Source organism: Muscardinus avellanarius, assembly GCF_963383645.1.
Source record: "Muscardinus avellanarius genome assembly, chromosome: 5".
NCBI classification, from domain to species: domain Eukaryota; kingdom Metazoa; phylum Chordata; class Mammalia; order Rodentia; family Gliridae; genus Muscardinus; species Muscardinus avellanarius.
The window spans coordinates 79687321-79702612 of NC_137790.1; the positions used below are offsets into that span (position 1 = coordinate 79687321).

Genomic DNA, 15292 nt, shown 5'->3' on the forward strand with positions numbered 1-15292 from the left:
ACTTCTGAAAAGATGAACAGAAGACCAGGATCCAGCCTTTGGTGACCAGGGTCTTTTCTGCTCCTGCCTCAGAATAGACATGACCTGTCGGGCATGGTGGTGCACGCTTGTAATCCCAGCATTTGGGAGGCTGAGACCGGAGGATCGCAGTTCACGGATCACCTCAGCTACTTAGTGAGGCCCTTTGCAACTCAGTGAGACCTGGTTTCAAAATAAAGAAAAGAAAAAAAATAGGGCAAGGGGTGTATTTTGGAGGTCAAATGCTGGCTTAAGAGACCCTGTTTCCAAATAAAAATGTATAAAAATAGGTCTGGGAATGTAGCCCAGAAATAGAAGGATTTCCAGGAACTCCAGTACCACCAAAAAAAAAAAAAAAAAAAAAAAAAAAAGACATGACCTGTTATTTTCTCCTAGAAGTCTATAGCCCAGACACCCTTTTCAAGGAAACTAACAAAAATCCTGACAACCAAATCCCGATGTGCCTACTACTTTCTTTCCCAATCCACAAGAGGCAGTGGCGATTGCTTTTTTACCCAGCCCCTTCAGCCCTTTAATCTTCACACTGCTGTCCTCTGTCCTACACTGCTGCTGCTCCCCTCCATCATCCATCACAACTCTATTGTGCCCTAAGTACTCTGGTCCATGACAAATATACAATTTTACATTCTTACTCCTATTTCCTGTTCCATGCAACTCCAGATCTTTCTGGTTCTCCTTTAAGGTTGGTGACTTAAATAATAACACAAATCTTGGGAGATAACCTAATTATCACAAAAAAGACACACACAGAAAAAGATACCAATGAAAACACCTAAAACAATGCCAACCATATAACAAAAATTCGAAGTTTTTCGTGTAACACAGTTGTGTTTAATGAAGTTAGGGTAGGGCTTACTATTCTAATCCATATTGGTGTTAAGCTCTAAAAACAAAGTTGATGTAAAGATAATGGGAACTCATATGCTGTGGCAGCTCAAAGAAGTCATTCTCTAGTGGACACCTTTGCCTTTCCAATAGACAAATGGGAAATACACTTTCTTATTTTTTCACTATTCCCTTTAGTACCCTGTGTTAAAAAAAATAGATTTATCTTCTAGGCTTGCTTCAGTGTAGATATAATTTCTTTTTTTTCTTTTTTGGTGGTAATGGGGATGGAACCCTTCTACCTCTGGGCTACACTCCCAGACCTATTTTATATATTTTATTTGGAAACAGGGCCTCTTAAGCCAGTGAGGCTGGCTTCAGTCCTGAGCGATCCTCCTGTCTCCGCCTCAAGTGTGGGGATTACAAGCGTGCACCACCATGCCCGGCCAGTGTAAGTATAATTTAATATAAAGGTTTTTGTCTAAACGAAACTAACCTTTCCGTCCAATGAGGCCAGAAAATAATAGGCAGAAGGATCACATTTTCCTCCTTAAACAGCATTATATGTTTCATTTTATAAAATAATTTTTATACAACCAGACAAGGCAACTACTATCATATTCATATGTTTATATACACACACAATAACTATGTATCTATATATTTCTTGCAACTTCAAAAGCTAACTCACTCACATAAAAAGCCATTAAGTTGGCTTAAAATACAAAAAACAAATACAGTAAGTTGTGTCATATATATCTGATTAACCAATTGACAAGTAGAGATAAATCAGATATATATTTTTTGGATAAGGAGAAATTAAAAATAGATAAATATTGAATATTTTAAGATAATAGAGGGATTAGCACTATGGAAGAAGGGGCACTGAGAGAAGGGACAAACTAGTGAGACCAAATCCAAACTTAAGCATGTATTGACTCAGTGATGGTAAGCTTTAACTGAGCAACAGAAAAGGTACTGAAAACATTTACTTTTTTTTTTTTTGGCAGTACTGGGGATGGAACCCAGGGGCAGTCTACCTTCGAGCCACACCCACAGCCCTGTATATATATATTTTTTATTCTTTATTTTGAAACAGGGTCTCACTGAGTTGTAAAGGGCCTAAGTAGCTGAGGCTGTCTGCGAATCGTGATCCTCCTGTCTCAGCCTCCCAAATGCTGGGATTACAAGTGTGCACCACCATACTCAGCTAAACATTTACTTTTGAACAATGGTAAAGATACTTCTACTGTAAGAATGATGCACTACCAGAGACTTTGCATAGAAAATAATTTAGGCACAAATAATCTTTCAGTTAAAATATAAATGCAAAAATTTAAAGCTTTTTATATACTGCTCACTCAAGATACATGTAATATATTTATTTATAATGCCCACTCCACCAAATTTAAGAACACCCAAATTACATAAAAGGTCAATTGCAGAGGATAGTTTGCCTTAAAAGAGATTAACACTGGAATTTTTTAAAAGAATGTACTTGCAATTTAAAAGAATGTACTTGCAATATCAAATAGGGTTAAACTCAAAATATGATTTTATACAACAAATTAGGCAAATATTAAAGAAAACTCTAACTGTTCTTATTCCAATATAAGAACTAAAAAATATATTCTCTTTATTAAGCCACTTTTCTATAGTTTTGTTCTCCATGATTAATCTGTAAGTCTGAATAGACTGTTCACTATTTATCTAAAGTACAATTTTATGAAAATTTTGCCTAAACAATTTTACAAAAGTAATATTTATGTATCTATTAAGTAAAAGGTAAAGAAAAGCCAACAGTACATTCAGATTTCATAAAAACATGGAGAGAGAAAGCTACCTTCCAAGAATTCAATTGGTTAGTCTATAATGAAAGATACTTTACAAAAAAATATACTTTTATGTAACAATAAAATATTGCTTTATTAGTCTAAATTTATATTTAGACGGACTATATTTCATTATAATCCATATAGTGAAGTCACTGAGAAGAGATTAATAGTGAAGTCACTGAGAAAAGAGATTAATAGCAAAGTCAAATACTCACCAATGTTTTGGTGTAACCTGGCTCAGACTGATAACTTCATCAAGGATCTCATTTTTAGCTTTTTCAAATAGTTCATTCTAGGTGGTAGAGATATAATTAAGACTTTCATAAGACAGTAAATATTCCCTATCATAATTTTCAGAGTTAACCAAAAAAAAAAAAAAGACCTTTGACAAGCTGGTGGAACGAGTTTGCAAATGCAAGACAAGCAAAAATGATCTTTCATTCTAGCTTTTTTTGTTTTTAAAGAATATCATTGTCCAGATAAGGACAAAGAAACTGATATAAATGTTTGCCTTATTCAATTTCAAATGCGGTTTTTCACACAGCATTTGTTTACATAAGATTTCCACGTAACAAATGTTATGTGAAAGCACCAATTTAGCGTGTCAGTAAAGTTAGTTAATTTTGTGTTTTACAACTAACTGCATTTTAAAATCAAGAAAAAACAATATTTATTTCTCACAAAATTAGGATATACTTTTCTAAGGTAAATATTTTCTAAGGTAAATATTGAAAAGGTACAAATTTTTAGCCGGGCATGGTGGCGTGCGCTTGGGAGGCAGAGATAGGTGGATCGCGCAGGTTCGAAGCCAGCGGTGCTGGCTTAAGAGACCCTGTTTACAAATTAAAAAAAACAAACAAAAAAAAACAAAAAAAAAAAAACACACATCTGGGAGAAGAAGGGTTTCTAGGAACCTCAGTACCACCAAAAAAAAAAAAAAAAAAAAAAGTCAAAAATTTGATGCATTTTTATTTGGTGATACTAGGGTTCCTGGAAAACGCTTCTACCTCTGGGCTCCACTCCCAGACCTATTTTTATTTGGAAACAGGGTCTCTTAAGCCAGCGCAGCTGACTTCGAACCTGCGCAATCCTCCTGTCTCTGCCTCCCAAGCGCAGGGATTACAAGCGTGCGCCACCACGCCAGGCTATGATGCACAATTTCTTCTCTGGCTTAAGAGACCCTGTTTCCAAATAAAAAAGTACAAAAATAGGTCTGGGAGTATAGCCTGGAGGTAGAAGGGTTTCTAAGATCCCCAGTAGCACCACCAAAAAAAAAATAAATAAATAAATAAAAAAAATAGATTACATAAATACATTAATTCTGTGACCTTCAAGCCCCCATCCCAATTTTATTTCTTATTTGGAAATAGGGTCTCACTAAATTGTGGAGGGCCTTACTAAGTTGTCGAGGCTGGCTTCTGGCTTCAAATCTGTGACTCTCCTGTCTCAGCCTCCCAAATACTGGGATTACAAGCACGTACCACCACACCCAGCTGATTCCTAATTTTTTTTGTGTTATAAAATGAACAATTTTACCCCACTAAGATGTATGAGTATAATGCACCAATAAAAAATAAAATAAGATGAATGATTTAAATTATAGGAGACAAGTACTCCTGAAATTATAGTCAAAACCAAAGCAATATAGCATACCAGATTCCTTTTATCAATGTGAATTGTTAGAATACGGTAATTTACAATACAATACATACAAATTATGAGGGACCCGTTATCTTACCCGGTCAAGTTCTCGCAGACGAGGATAGTTATTCTTCCACTCAGTTTCAAGGTTAAAACGTGTTGCTGAGAGAGAAGGAAAATATTCAAGTTTGATGCTTCTCTTTCTTCATAGGTGTACTAGTAAAAGGCTACACTGCCTATCTTTTGTATTAAGTAAAATTTTGAAGTTATATCTATGGCTACTTAGTATTTTGGGCTCTCAACATTTCAGAACTTCATTATTGCAAACAGTTGTCTCAACTATTCTCTTTGACTAGTTTATCCATTTCACAAAAACATTGTAGCAGTTTAGTACAGCTGCTAAGAAAATGGATCTGGAATCATACCACTAAGATTCAAATCCTAGACTAAGCCAGGTGTGGTGGCCCATGTTTATAATCCCAGTACTTGGGAGGCGGAGACAGGAGAATCTGGGTTCGCAGACAGCCTCATTTACTTAGGTCCTTTGCAACTCAGTGAGACCCTGTTTCTAAGTAAAGAATAAAATATAAGGCTGGGGCATAGCTAGGAGGTAGAATGTTCCTGGGTTCCAACTCAAAACAAAACAAAACAAAAAAAAAAAAACAAAAAAAACCAACCAACCAACCAAACAAATAACAAAAAAAATCCTAGTCTAACTGCTTGTGACATTGGTAGTAGAAGTTACTCTGCACCTGGGAATAAAAACAATACTTATAAGGTTGCTGAGGCAACTACCTAGTGAATAAATAAGTAAAAGTCTAATAAGTAAAAATTTCAAACGGGAAAATGAAAGGGTCTAATGAGTATATTCTCATTAGACTAAACTAAGAAAAGAGAAAAATGTGGGATTCAGAAAATGGGACAGTGTAGCTGATGCAGAGAGTTCTCTATTTTCCAACACATTTCCTTCCTGCTCCCTATACAGGGAGAATTCAAGCTGGGCATAGTGGCATATGACTATAATCCCAGTAATTGATAGCCTGAAACAGGTAGATTGCAGGTTTGAAGTCAGTCTTGGCAACTTAGTGAGACTCTTAAGCAACTCAGTGAGACTGTGTTTCAAAATAAAAAAATAAAACAGGGCTGGTGTGTAGCTGAGCATTCATGGATTCAATCCCCAGTACCATAAAAAAAAAAAAAAAGGAAGGGGGGAATTCAAATTCTCTATATTTTCAAAATATCACTGCAAAGTTTCTAATTTGTTTAAATTCTGAAAATGTACTCCTAGCAGTTTCCTCTGAAAGAAAAAAATCTTGTTCGTTTTCAATGGAAGGTTTTCATTTTACTATTTTCTACCAAATGTCTAATAGTTTATCAACTACTAGCCAGCTATTAAAGAGAGTAAAAAAAAAACAAAAACTGATGAATAACTCAAGACTGTCAGCTAACAGAATGTAAAAAAAAAAAACTGATGAATTACTCAAGACTGTCAGCTAACAGAATGTCTAAATTTGTTCACTTGATTTAAAAATCCAACTTACCCTTGAAACTATCGGCCTGTTGTTCAACTGACTCTCGTACCATTTTCCAAAAGCAGTCTGATACAGCCAGGCTTAAATTTCTCGTGGTTACTTGGTGTGCCTTTAGCATACTTGTCCTATAAAACAAAAGAAATCAAGAGCCGGGCGTGGTGGTGCATGCTTGTAATCCCAGTATTCGGGAGGCTGAGACCAGAGGATCGTGGTTCGTGGACAGCTTCAGCTACTTAGTGAGGTGCTCTGCAACTCAGTGAGACCCAGTTTCAAAATAAAGAATAAAAAAATAGGGTAAGGGGTGTAGCTTGGAGGTAGAATGCCCCTGGGTTCCATTCCTAGACCCCCAAAACAAACAAACAAACAAAACAGGGCTAAAGATATTAAAGTAAAAAAGGACAATAATACTACCACCAAGTTGGAGAATGCACCTGTTATAAGGACAATAACCCCTTACACCTTTTATAACAACACTGTCCAACGTAACTCTCTGTGATGAAGAAAATGCACTATATCTGAGCTGAGCAATAAGGTAACCACTAGCCACAAGGGTTACGGAGCCCTTGTAATGTGTGGCTAGTGTAACTGAGAAACTAAAATTTTAATTTTATTAAATATTAATTTGAACTTTAATAATCTTGTAAGAGTAGTGGCTACTGGGCAGCACAACTATAATGTTACAGTTCCTTCCCAATAGAAAACTTTTTAGACTATATTTGCAAGAACAATTTTGATATAATATACTAATTTAAAGGCAAACACACTTTTCTATTTTCCAGAAACTCTTTACATATCACGTTTCTGTATAATTCAGCTGCCCTTTCAGCTCCTCCTTTTGAGGCAATTACTTTCTGTCCATTTTTGTCAATAGTGATTTAGGACTATTCCTTCATACTTCCCCTCCAACTTTTTCTAATATTGTAAGAGAAGTGTGGACACATATTTTTAAAAAATATGCCAGGTATACTGGAGTATTACTGTAATCCCAGCATTTGGGAGGCTGAGACAGGAGGATCGAGGTTTGCAGAAAGCCTCAGCTACTTAGTGAGGCCCTTTGCAACTCAGTGAGACCGTTTCAAAATAAAGAATAAAAAAATAGGGCTGGGGGTGTAGCTTGGAGGTAGAATGCCCCTGTGTTCCATCCCGAGTATTGAAAAAAAAAAAAGAGAAAATGTTAATTTTCTTAAATCACTAAGTAAAATGACGCAAGAAGTGTGAATGTAGTCTTTCTGTGTCCACATCTTCAGGGACAGTTTATTTTGCCAGCATCTGCTACACCATGTGATAAACTGCTCCCAATTCTATACAAGAAGCTCAGCAACTTGTCTGTTAGAAACAGACCACTACTTGGGGAAACAGTATTAAATTATTAGCTACATCATGTGAATTTTTAAGTTAAAACATTTAATTTATGCTATTTTCTCATAACAAAATCTATAGATACCTAAAGAAGATACCTACTTTAGAAGTTTTGAATTTTGAAAAAACTCTTCTTCATACTCTCTTATAGCTTCAATGCTTTCAGAGCTGTTTCCTAGAAAAAGATGACCAAATTTTCACTAAGAAGATTCACACTTATTATTTAAAGCCACAAAAATGAAAAATAAATCATCATAATAATTTTTGCCTACCTTTTCCTGTTACAACAGCAAAATAACCCAGAGCTTTCATTGGGAAGAGCTTTCCTTCAATTATCTGCTGAATCTATTTTAAAAATAAGAAAATAAATGTGATAGAGATTTACATAATTCTTAAAAACATAATATACAATTTAGATAGCAAAATAATTTTATGCTAAAACATGTTATATTTACCAAAATACATAGATCTGTACAAAAGAATTTAAATACATTTCCATTGCTATTTGAGAAAAATAAACATTTTATTGTATTAGAAATATTTTATTATAACATATACACCAAGATTAATAATCAGGATGATGTGAAATGCTTTGGAATAAGACAAACCTTAGTTTAAATATCTGCTCTTCCACTTATTAGCTACGTAGCCTTAAGTAAGTGGTTTAATTTTTTTTCAAAAAGATTACTGAGATTATGAGATGATATTTATTTAGCACAATGCTACTTTTAAATGACCACTATATTGGACAACACAACTGTATTATGTTTGAAAGTTTCTTTCCAATAAAAAAAATTTAGGCTATGTTTACTAGAACCATTTTGATTTAATGTACTAATCTAAAGGTAAACACACTTTTCTATTTCCTGAAACTCTTTGTATATCAAGTTTCTATATAATTCAGCTCTTCCTTTTGGGTCAATTATTTTTTGTCAATTTCTGAAGCAGTCAATAAATGGTAGCTGCTATCATTATACTATTATTTTCCATAGTTTCTTCAAAATCTAAATTCAAATCAAGTTGGACTCTTCATATTTTGCTCCTTCTTCTTCGTTACCCGACCTCCTTTTAAGATTTTTGACCTACTGGTTCTCAACTTTTGGGGTCAAAAATTCTTTTCTGTGTGTGATTAAAAAGCTACAGACTTTATACCATCCTCCCCCCAAAAATGCATATTTGCACAGAGATCTACCATGTATACACAATGTAGAAGAGTTCCTACCCCCGATACCAATTCAGATTAATATTGGGTTAGAATTTCTTCCTCTACAACAAGTTACAACCTAGGCTGCTTTATGTTTGACATAAAAGGAACTGAAATAAGCTTTAATCACATTTCAAACAAAATTCAATCAAACTATCCAAAACAGGGGAAAGAAATAAAGGGAGTGAAGGCCACCTAAATTAGTTTCTACCTCACATGTCCCCTTCACATCGGGACCAATAATGCCACAGCAGGCCTCACTCTTAAAAATAAGGCAAAGTAGGTCATCGATGGCATGGAGAAAAGTGCTAGGGTCACAGGCCTCAAGACTATCCTTAAAAAGGCCTGCTTGTGTTTTCCTGGCAGCCAGAAACATATCTCATAAACAATCCCTTACAAAATAACAGTGGCTCATTATGCAAGTAATTTGGTTCGTGCTAAACATATGCCTTTCTTTTGGGAAGTCCAGAATTTTGATACTTGAGAGTTCCTACTTGACCAGCTTCTGATAAAAATCCTTAGGTGTGGAGTCTCTAAGGGACAACTTGTTTCTGGAGGGATGACGTATGCCCTGTATGACTCTTCTGGGAGAAAACTTGGAATCTTGAACTGCTTACCTCCATACTTCATCTGATGCATCCTTTTCTTAGTACCCTTTCACTGTAATAAATTTGAGGTGTTAAGTATGACTATGGAGTGAATCCTAGAGAATCTATGTAGAGAATCTCTAGAGAATCACTGAACCTAGGACTTGTCTGGCAAGGAGACCATTGACACACTGGCAAAATTCAAGGTTTAAGGAAGGTTTAAGGTAAGAAGGAGTATGCTGTAGTAATGGAAATAGATACCTGAAATCTAAAGTTGTTGTTCTATGAGAGATAGTGATATAAAAATAAGAGCTGACAGCCACCATGTGTATAACTTTTGTACCAAGTATAATTCTAACCACTTTATAGTATTTACTTTATTCATTAAGCCTTCAAATCCCATGAGATAATACCATTAAAATCTTCATCTCCACCAGATAAAGATGTCTGGATTGACTAGGTTTGCCTAAGAACACAAAGCCAGTTGGTAGAGGAACAATGATAAGAATGTTAGAGCCTGACACCCAATTCAGTGTCTTTTCCTCTATAAAAATCTGCTGTACAGTCAATGTTTATCTGCAGTAAAACGGCCTATATAAGGTTCAAAATGAATCTATGCCATCACTGATTTATGAAAGGAAAGGAGGAGAAACCACATTAGCAATTTAAGTACTTTTGGAAATAAATTAACTATAGTATTCATAAAATTTTACTTTTATTATGATTTTTCAATAGTTTGTTTTTATTGGGAACCAAGAAAAATCCAACTACTATTCTCCTTTCTTCCCTCCTTTTTTTTTTTCTTTTTTGGTGTTGGGGATTGGACTCAGGAGCATTCTACCTCTGAGCTACACCCCAGCCCTATTTTGTCTTTATTTATAAACAGGGTGTCACTAAGTTGTAAATGGCCTCACTAAGTTGCTGAGGCTAGCCATGAACCTGTGACCCTCCTGTCCTAGTCTCCCAAGTACTAGAATTAGAAGGTGCACCAACACAGCCAGCTTTTTTTTTTTTTTTAAATAACCAATTCTTATCAAAGCTGGAGCTTATACAATCTGTTGTTATAATAAAGAACTTGTCCTCACCCTGCTTGGACTGGCTACATTTTTTTCTGCCAGGTCCACTTTGGTCAAAACAAATATGGTCCTTCTTCCATGAGGATCCATTTGACTGACTAAGTCTGTAACAATACTGCGTTCAGCATCCACAGATCCATCTAAAAAAAAAAAAAAAAAGAAAAATGACACTAACAGTTGAAAGTAGATTTTAAATATTTAAGCAAGCTATAGCTTTATGTCTACTTTATAGCAAGAAACATTTTCTAATACATTTACCTTATTTATGAAAGAAAATTTCAATGATGCCTACGGTGAAAATGATCAAAATATCCTTAATTTCAATTCAATTTACTAATGAACAAGAAGGAAGAGCCCCTTTGTATTATATGTTTACATAATGTGTATCACTGCGAACAATACTTGGATTGCTAAAGAAAGTTTATCAATGTAACTAAAATCTTTTTATATAATTTACCTTGAATACATAGTATGATGGCGTTAGGATTCTGCATGTAAGCTTTGCTGATACTGAAAATAGTTTCCTTTGTGTCAGGAGCCATGCCTGATGTGACAGTCTTGAAGAAAAAGGTTTTACATGTCATTATATAGGTTTTCCACAATAAGAATAAGATAAAATACATGTTTTGTATATACTTACATTAATCACACCTGGTAAGTCAACAAGCACCATCCTTTGTAGTCCAGGGCCTTTTACATTTAAGGATATAGTCTATTCAAGAAGAAAAAAATAGTAACTTTTGGGAGAAGTCTGTTAATAATTATTTTGGTGCTACATATGCTGAAAATTCAATTAGCTCATCCATTCAAATATGATACTCAGAAAAAAGTTCATCTTCTTTTGGTGGTACTGGGGGTGGAACCCTGAGGCGTTCTACCTCTGGGCCATACTCCCAGACCCATTTTATATTTTATTTGGAAACAGGGTCTCATTAAGTTGCTGAGAGCCTCACTAAGTAGCTGAGGCTGGCTTCGAACCTGCGCGATCCTTCTATCTCAGCCTCCCAAGCGCGGGGATTACAAGCGTGTGCCACCACGCCCGGCTTTAGTCTTTTTTCTGATCCTAAAAGTAATTATTCTAGGAAATTACTTGAAAAATGATATATTATTTACAACATTTCTTTAAAAAATCTACCTTAGAACGGCTGAAATCTAAACATCACTACTATAATTTATTCAAACCATATACAATGTACTTCCATAAAATAGTGTTGAAATGAATTGCAACCCTTACCTCAGGACTAACGGTGCAACCTTCTTTGACATTTTTCCTCATCCGGAGTTCTATTTCATGTCTTAATGCTGCAAGCTATTAATGGAAAACAAGTTTCTAAGAAAATCTTAGTTCATAAATATTCAATTTAATTGTCTTATAAGCTCAAAAAGTTACACATATGAACCTTACTTAAGTAAATTCTACTTACATCTTCCTCTTTGGTAAGATCAAATTCCCGAGAACTATCTTTAAACAAGGCCACATGGTGAGGACCTTCACTCAAAGTCACCTGAGTTTAATAAAGAAACAGATGTAATGAAACGTTTACGTCTAATATTAGTTCCCCATCACTTCTCTGACCTAGCTGGGACCACTACATTGCGCAACCTCTAAAATTAAGGTACTACTAACAATGTAAGATAGGTTTCTAATGTTTTCACAACTGAATGAATATGAAGCATGGTATGAGGCAAAGTTCATGTTGGGCTGTTTCCTCTCCTAAGATGTAAGTATCCCACATTCTCTTCAATAATAAAATATATAAAGTATGTCTGATACAGTCACTCAAAGAGGGAATCAGTGTCACACAAGATGGTCCAATTCATAACCAGACTCACAAAAGTACATTCTGTTCCAATCACACTAAAATGCCCAATATTCCTCCTTGTTGCAGTTATAAATGAACTTCATTTCTGGGGAGATTTTGACACTAACTCAGTATCTCACTTTTTACCATTATTCTGGCCATTCTTGGTGATTTTGATTTTTCAGTTCTTTAATTACTCTATACCTACCCCTATCAAATGAATATAAAAAGAAGAAAAGAAAAAAAAGAAAAGACAGATTCATTTTATGTCCCTACAACTTAATGGGGACATCTGTCCAATTCATCAATCCTAGTATTACTTGACTTTATCAATTCACTACTAGAATCACAACAATCTCTTAGAAAAGTCTTCACTTTTTTTCTTCCTGTTTCAATCTTCAGTCTCCTCTCTTTTCTCTTCATTTAACAGCTAATAATGTGATTCTTGCTTCACCAAGGAAGTAGAAGAAATTAGAACAATCAGAAAACTTCAACACCTTTCTCTTACTTGCCCCCATAAGTAAACCAAATGATGATTGTTTCTCAGTCTTTGTGTGTGTGTGTGTGTGTGTGTGTGTGTGTGTGTGTGTGTTACTATGGATTGAACCCAGGGTCTCCTCACACAGGTTAGGCAAATGCTCTACCACTGAGCTACATTCCCAGCCCTTTTAATTTATTTTATGATAGAGTCTCTCTAAACTGCTCAGACTGGACTCATACTTGGGACCCACGCCTCTCTCAGCCTCCTGAGTAGCTGGGATTACAGTTGTGCACAACCATACCTGCCACCCAGCTGACTACTTCTCAGGTTTCATCTTCTTTGATCCATCTGCAGCAGCTGACCTAGCGATCACTTCACTTCCTCCTCCCCATGATTTTCTTTACCTGCCTCCGGGTGTACTATGTAGTTTGGCTGGACCCTCACACGCTCCTTTATTGTTTCTTCTTCATTCAACCTCTTATTATTGAGAGTACCCAGGATGAAATCCTGGGTCATATGCTCTCTCTTTCTCTTTCTCCACTTACTCCCTTGGAGAACATATCCAGTAAGATAATGGCTTTAAATACCATCATTTGGTATTGATCACAACTCCTAAATTTAGGTCTTCAGTTTAGACCTATTCCAAATCTATATGACTTAATACCCCTTAGCACATCCAAACCGAACCCTTGATCTTATTCCACAAACCTGATCTACTTAGAGATTTCTCAGTGCAAACAACATCCTATAATTTATTTAGGCCAAGAACCTTCTTGATGACTAGCATATATTCTCTCTTTCCATATCAAATACAGAAAGAAATCCTGTCACTTCTACTATAATACAGACATTTCTTAATACCTTCTTTCCCCGATCCAATATCACTGGATAATGCAATAGTCTCTCACATAGTCTCCATGATTCTACCTATCTCACCTACATTTATTTTTAGTTCGCAGCCGGACCCCTTAAAAAGGCAATCTTACTCAGCTCAAAATTCTGCACTGGCTCCCCATTTCACTCAAAACCCAAACTATAGTCTTTATAGTGGTTTGCAAGGTCCTGATGATCTGCTTCTTTCTGCCCTCCATCAGCCACACTGGCCTGTTTATTAGTCCTTGAACATGAACACCCCTCAGCCACCTCAGGGACAGTGCACTAGCAATTCTCTTTGCTTGGAATGTGTTTATACTATACAGTAACATGATTATCTCCTTCATTTTCGGCAAATCCTGATAACTGCACGTTGTCAATGCAATCTATCAGAATTCTGTCACCCCCATTACACTTTCCTAGCTCCACTTTTGTGTGTGTGGTACTGGGGATGGAATACAGGGCCATTCTACCTCTGAGTTATACCCCCAGACCTATTTTATTCTTTTTTTTTTTTTAAACAGGGTCTCACTAAGTTGCTGAGGCTGGCCACAAACCTGTGATCTACTTGTCTCAGCCTCCCAAGTACTGGGATTACAAGTGTGCGCCACCATACCTGGCTCTGGCTCCACTTTTTATTTTCCACAATGTGCACCACACTTGTTATCTCCTAACATACTCTATAGTTATTATGTTTATTATCTGTCTTTCTTTTCTAATGTGTTGTCCATTATGTCAAAATCTTTTTGTTGCTGTTGTTTACCAACACACAGCCTAAAACAGTGCTGGCACATATTGCTGGAGGTCATGTTCAAGAAATAATAAAGAGGCCAATGTGGTTACACTTGAATAAAGAACTCAATAAATCTTTGTTTAATGAAAGACTCCGTGATGTATAAATACAATGCACCAATAAAAAATTTAAAAAAAAAGAGAGAAAAGACTCTGTATTCACTTACTTCCTCCCTGTAACCATCAGTGAATTCTGAGTACTTCTATATATGAATAACTTGTGCAGTGGGTCCTAGACTCTTTTATCTCAATGCCTACGTTCTTGAGATGGTTCCTTCTCTTACATCATCCCCACCTTTACTAGATCATAACGATCAGCATGTGAATATTTAAAAATAAACCCAAATGCTGGGCGTGGTGGCGCACGCTTATAATCCCCGCGCTTGGGAGGCAGAGACAGGAGGATCGCACAGGTTCGAAGCCAGCCATGCTGTCTTAAGAGACCCTGTTTCCAAATAGAAAAGTATAAAAATAGGTCTGGGACTGTAGCCTGGAGGTAGAAGGGTTTCCAGGAACTACAGTACCACCACCACCAAAAACAAACAAACAAACAAACAAACAAAAAAAAACCAACCCAAAAAACAACAACAAATGCTATATAAAAGCTTTCTTTAGCTGAAATGAAAACCTTTGATTTCATGTAGTGAACACACCTGATGCAGTGGTTACTCTGCTTAAGACCTTCACATAGGTGGCCCTTTCACCTACCTTCACCGGAGAACGTGTCATCATCTCCCCAGATCCTCGGGGAAATATTCGTGCTTGAGCAATCATTTCCAACACACTGGTTTTCCCAGCACTCTGGTCTCCAACAACAACAACCTATCACAAAACAAATAACATGATCTCATATTTTTCTGATATCCAATTAAAATTTAAAAGATGTGGAATGATGCTCTGTGTATTTTAGTCTTTTAAATTAAATGAGTTTTTGTCAGGCATAGTGGTTTGATATATGTAAGCACAATACAAAAATTGATTAATTATGGTCAAATTTTTATTTTAAAAAACTTAGGCTAATTAAAACTGCTACTCTGACAGGTGTGGTAGTGCAAGCTTGTAATCCTAGTACTTGCAAAGCTGAGACAGGAGGATCGCAGGTTCACAGCCAGCCTCAGCTACTTATTGAGGCCCTCTGCAACTTAATGAGACCATGTTTCATAATAAAGAATAAAAAATAGGGGCCGAAGCATGAAGAAGGGGTAAGGCTAGAGCCCCCCATGATTTCACGCTTGTTTTTAAGGAC

The 15292-nt window shown here is 36.0% G+C and overlaps 1 protein-coding gene across 8 annotated transcripts in view; it reads right to left on the minus strand.

Annotated features, from left to right (window-relative positions):
* OPA1 (OPA1 mitochondrial dynamin like GTPase) overlaps positions 1–15292 on the minus strand; it is a gene marked incomplete at both ends in the record, with an annotated part of 97072 nt that overhangs the window by 45230 nt on the left and 36550 nt on the right. For all 8 annotated transcript variants that reach the window (XM_080695629.1, XM_080695626.1, XM_080695628.1 and 5 more), the window contains 11 exons: positions 2915–2991; positions 4438–4502; positions 5882–5997; positions 7334–7406; positions 7504–7576; positions 10108–10238; positions 10556–10655; positions 10739–10810; positions 11333–11407; positions 11523–11603; positions 14755–14868. In XM_080695629.1, the coding sequence (XP_080551755.1) occupies positions 2915–2991; positions 4438–4502; positions 5882–5997; positions 7334–7406; positions 7504–7576; positions 10108–10238; positions 10556–10655; positions 10739–10810; positions 11333–11407; positions 11523–11603; positions 14755–14868 (977 nt within the window). The remainder of the gene's footprint in view (positions 1–2914; positions 2992–4437; positions 4503–5881; positions 5998–7333; positions 7407–7503; positions 7577–10107; positions 10239–10555; positions 10656–10738; positions 10811–11332; positions 11408–11522; positions 11604–14754; positions 14869–15292) is intronic.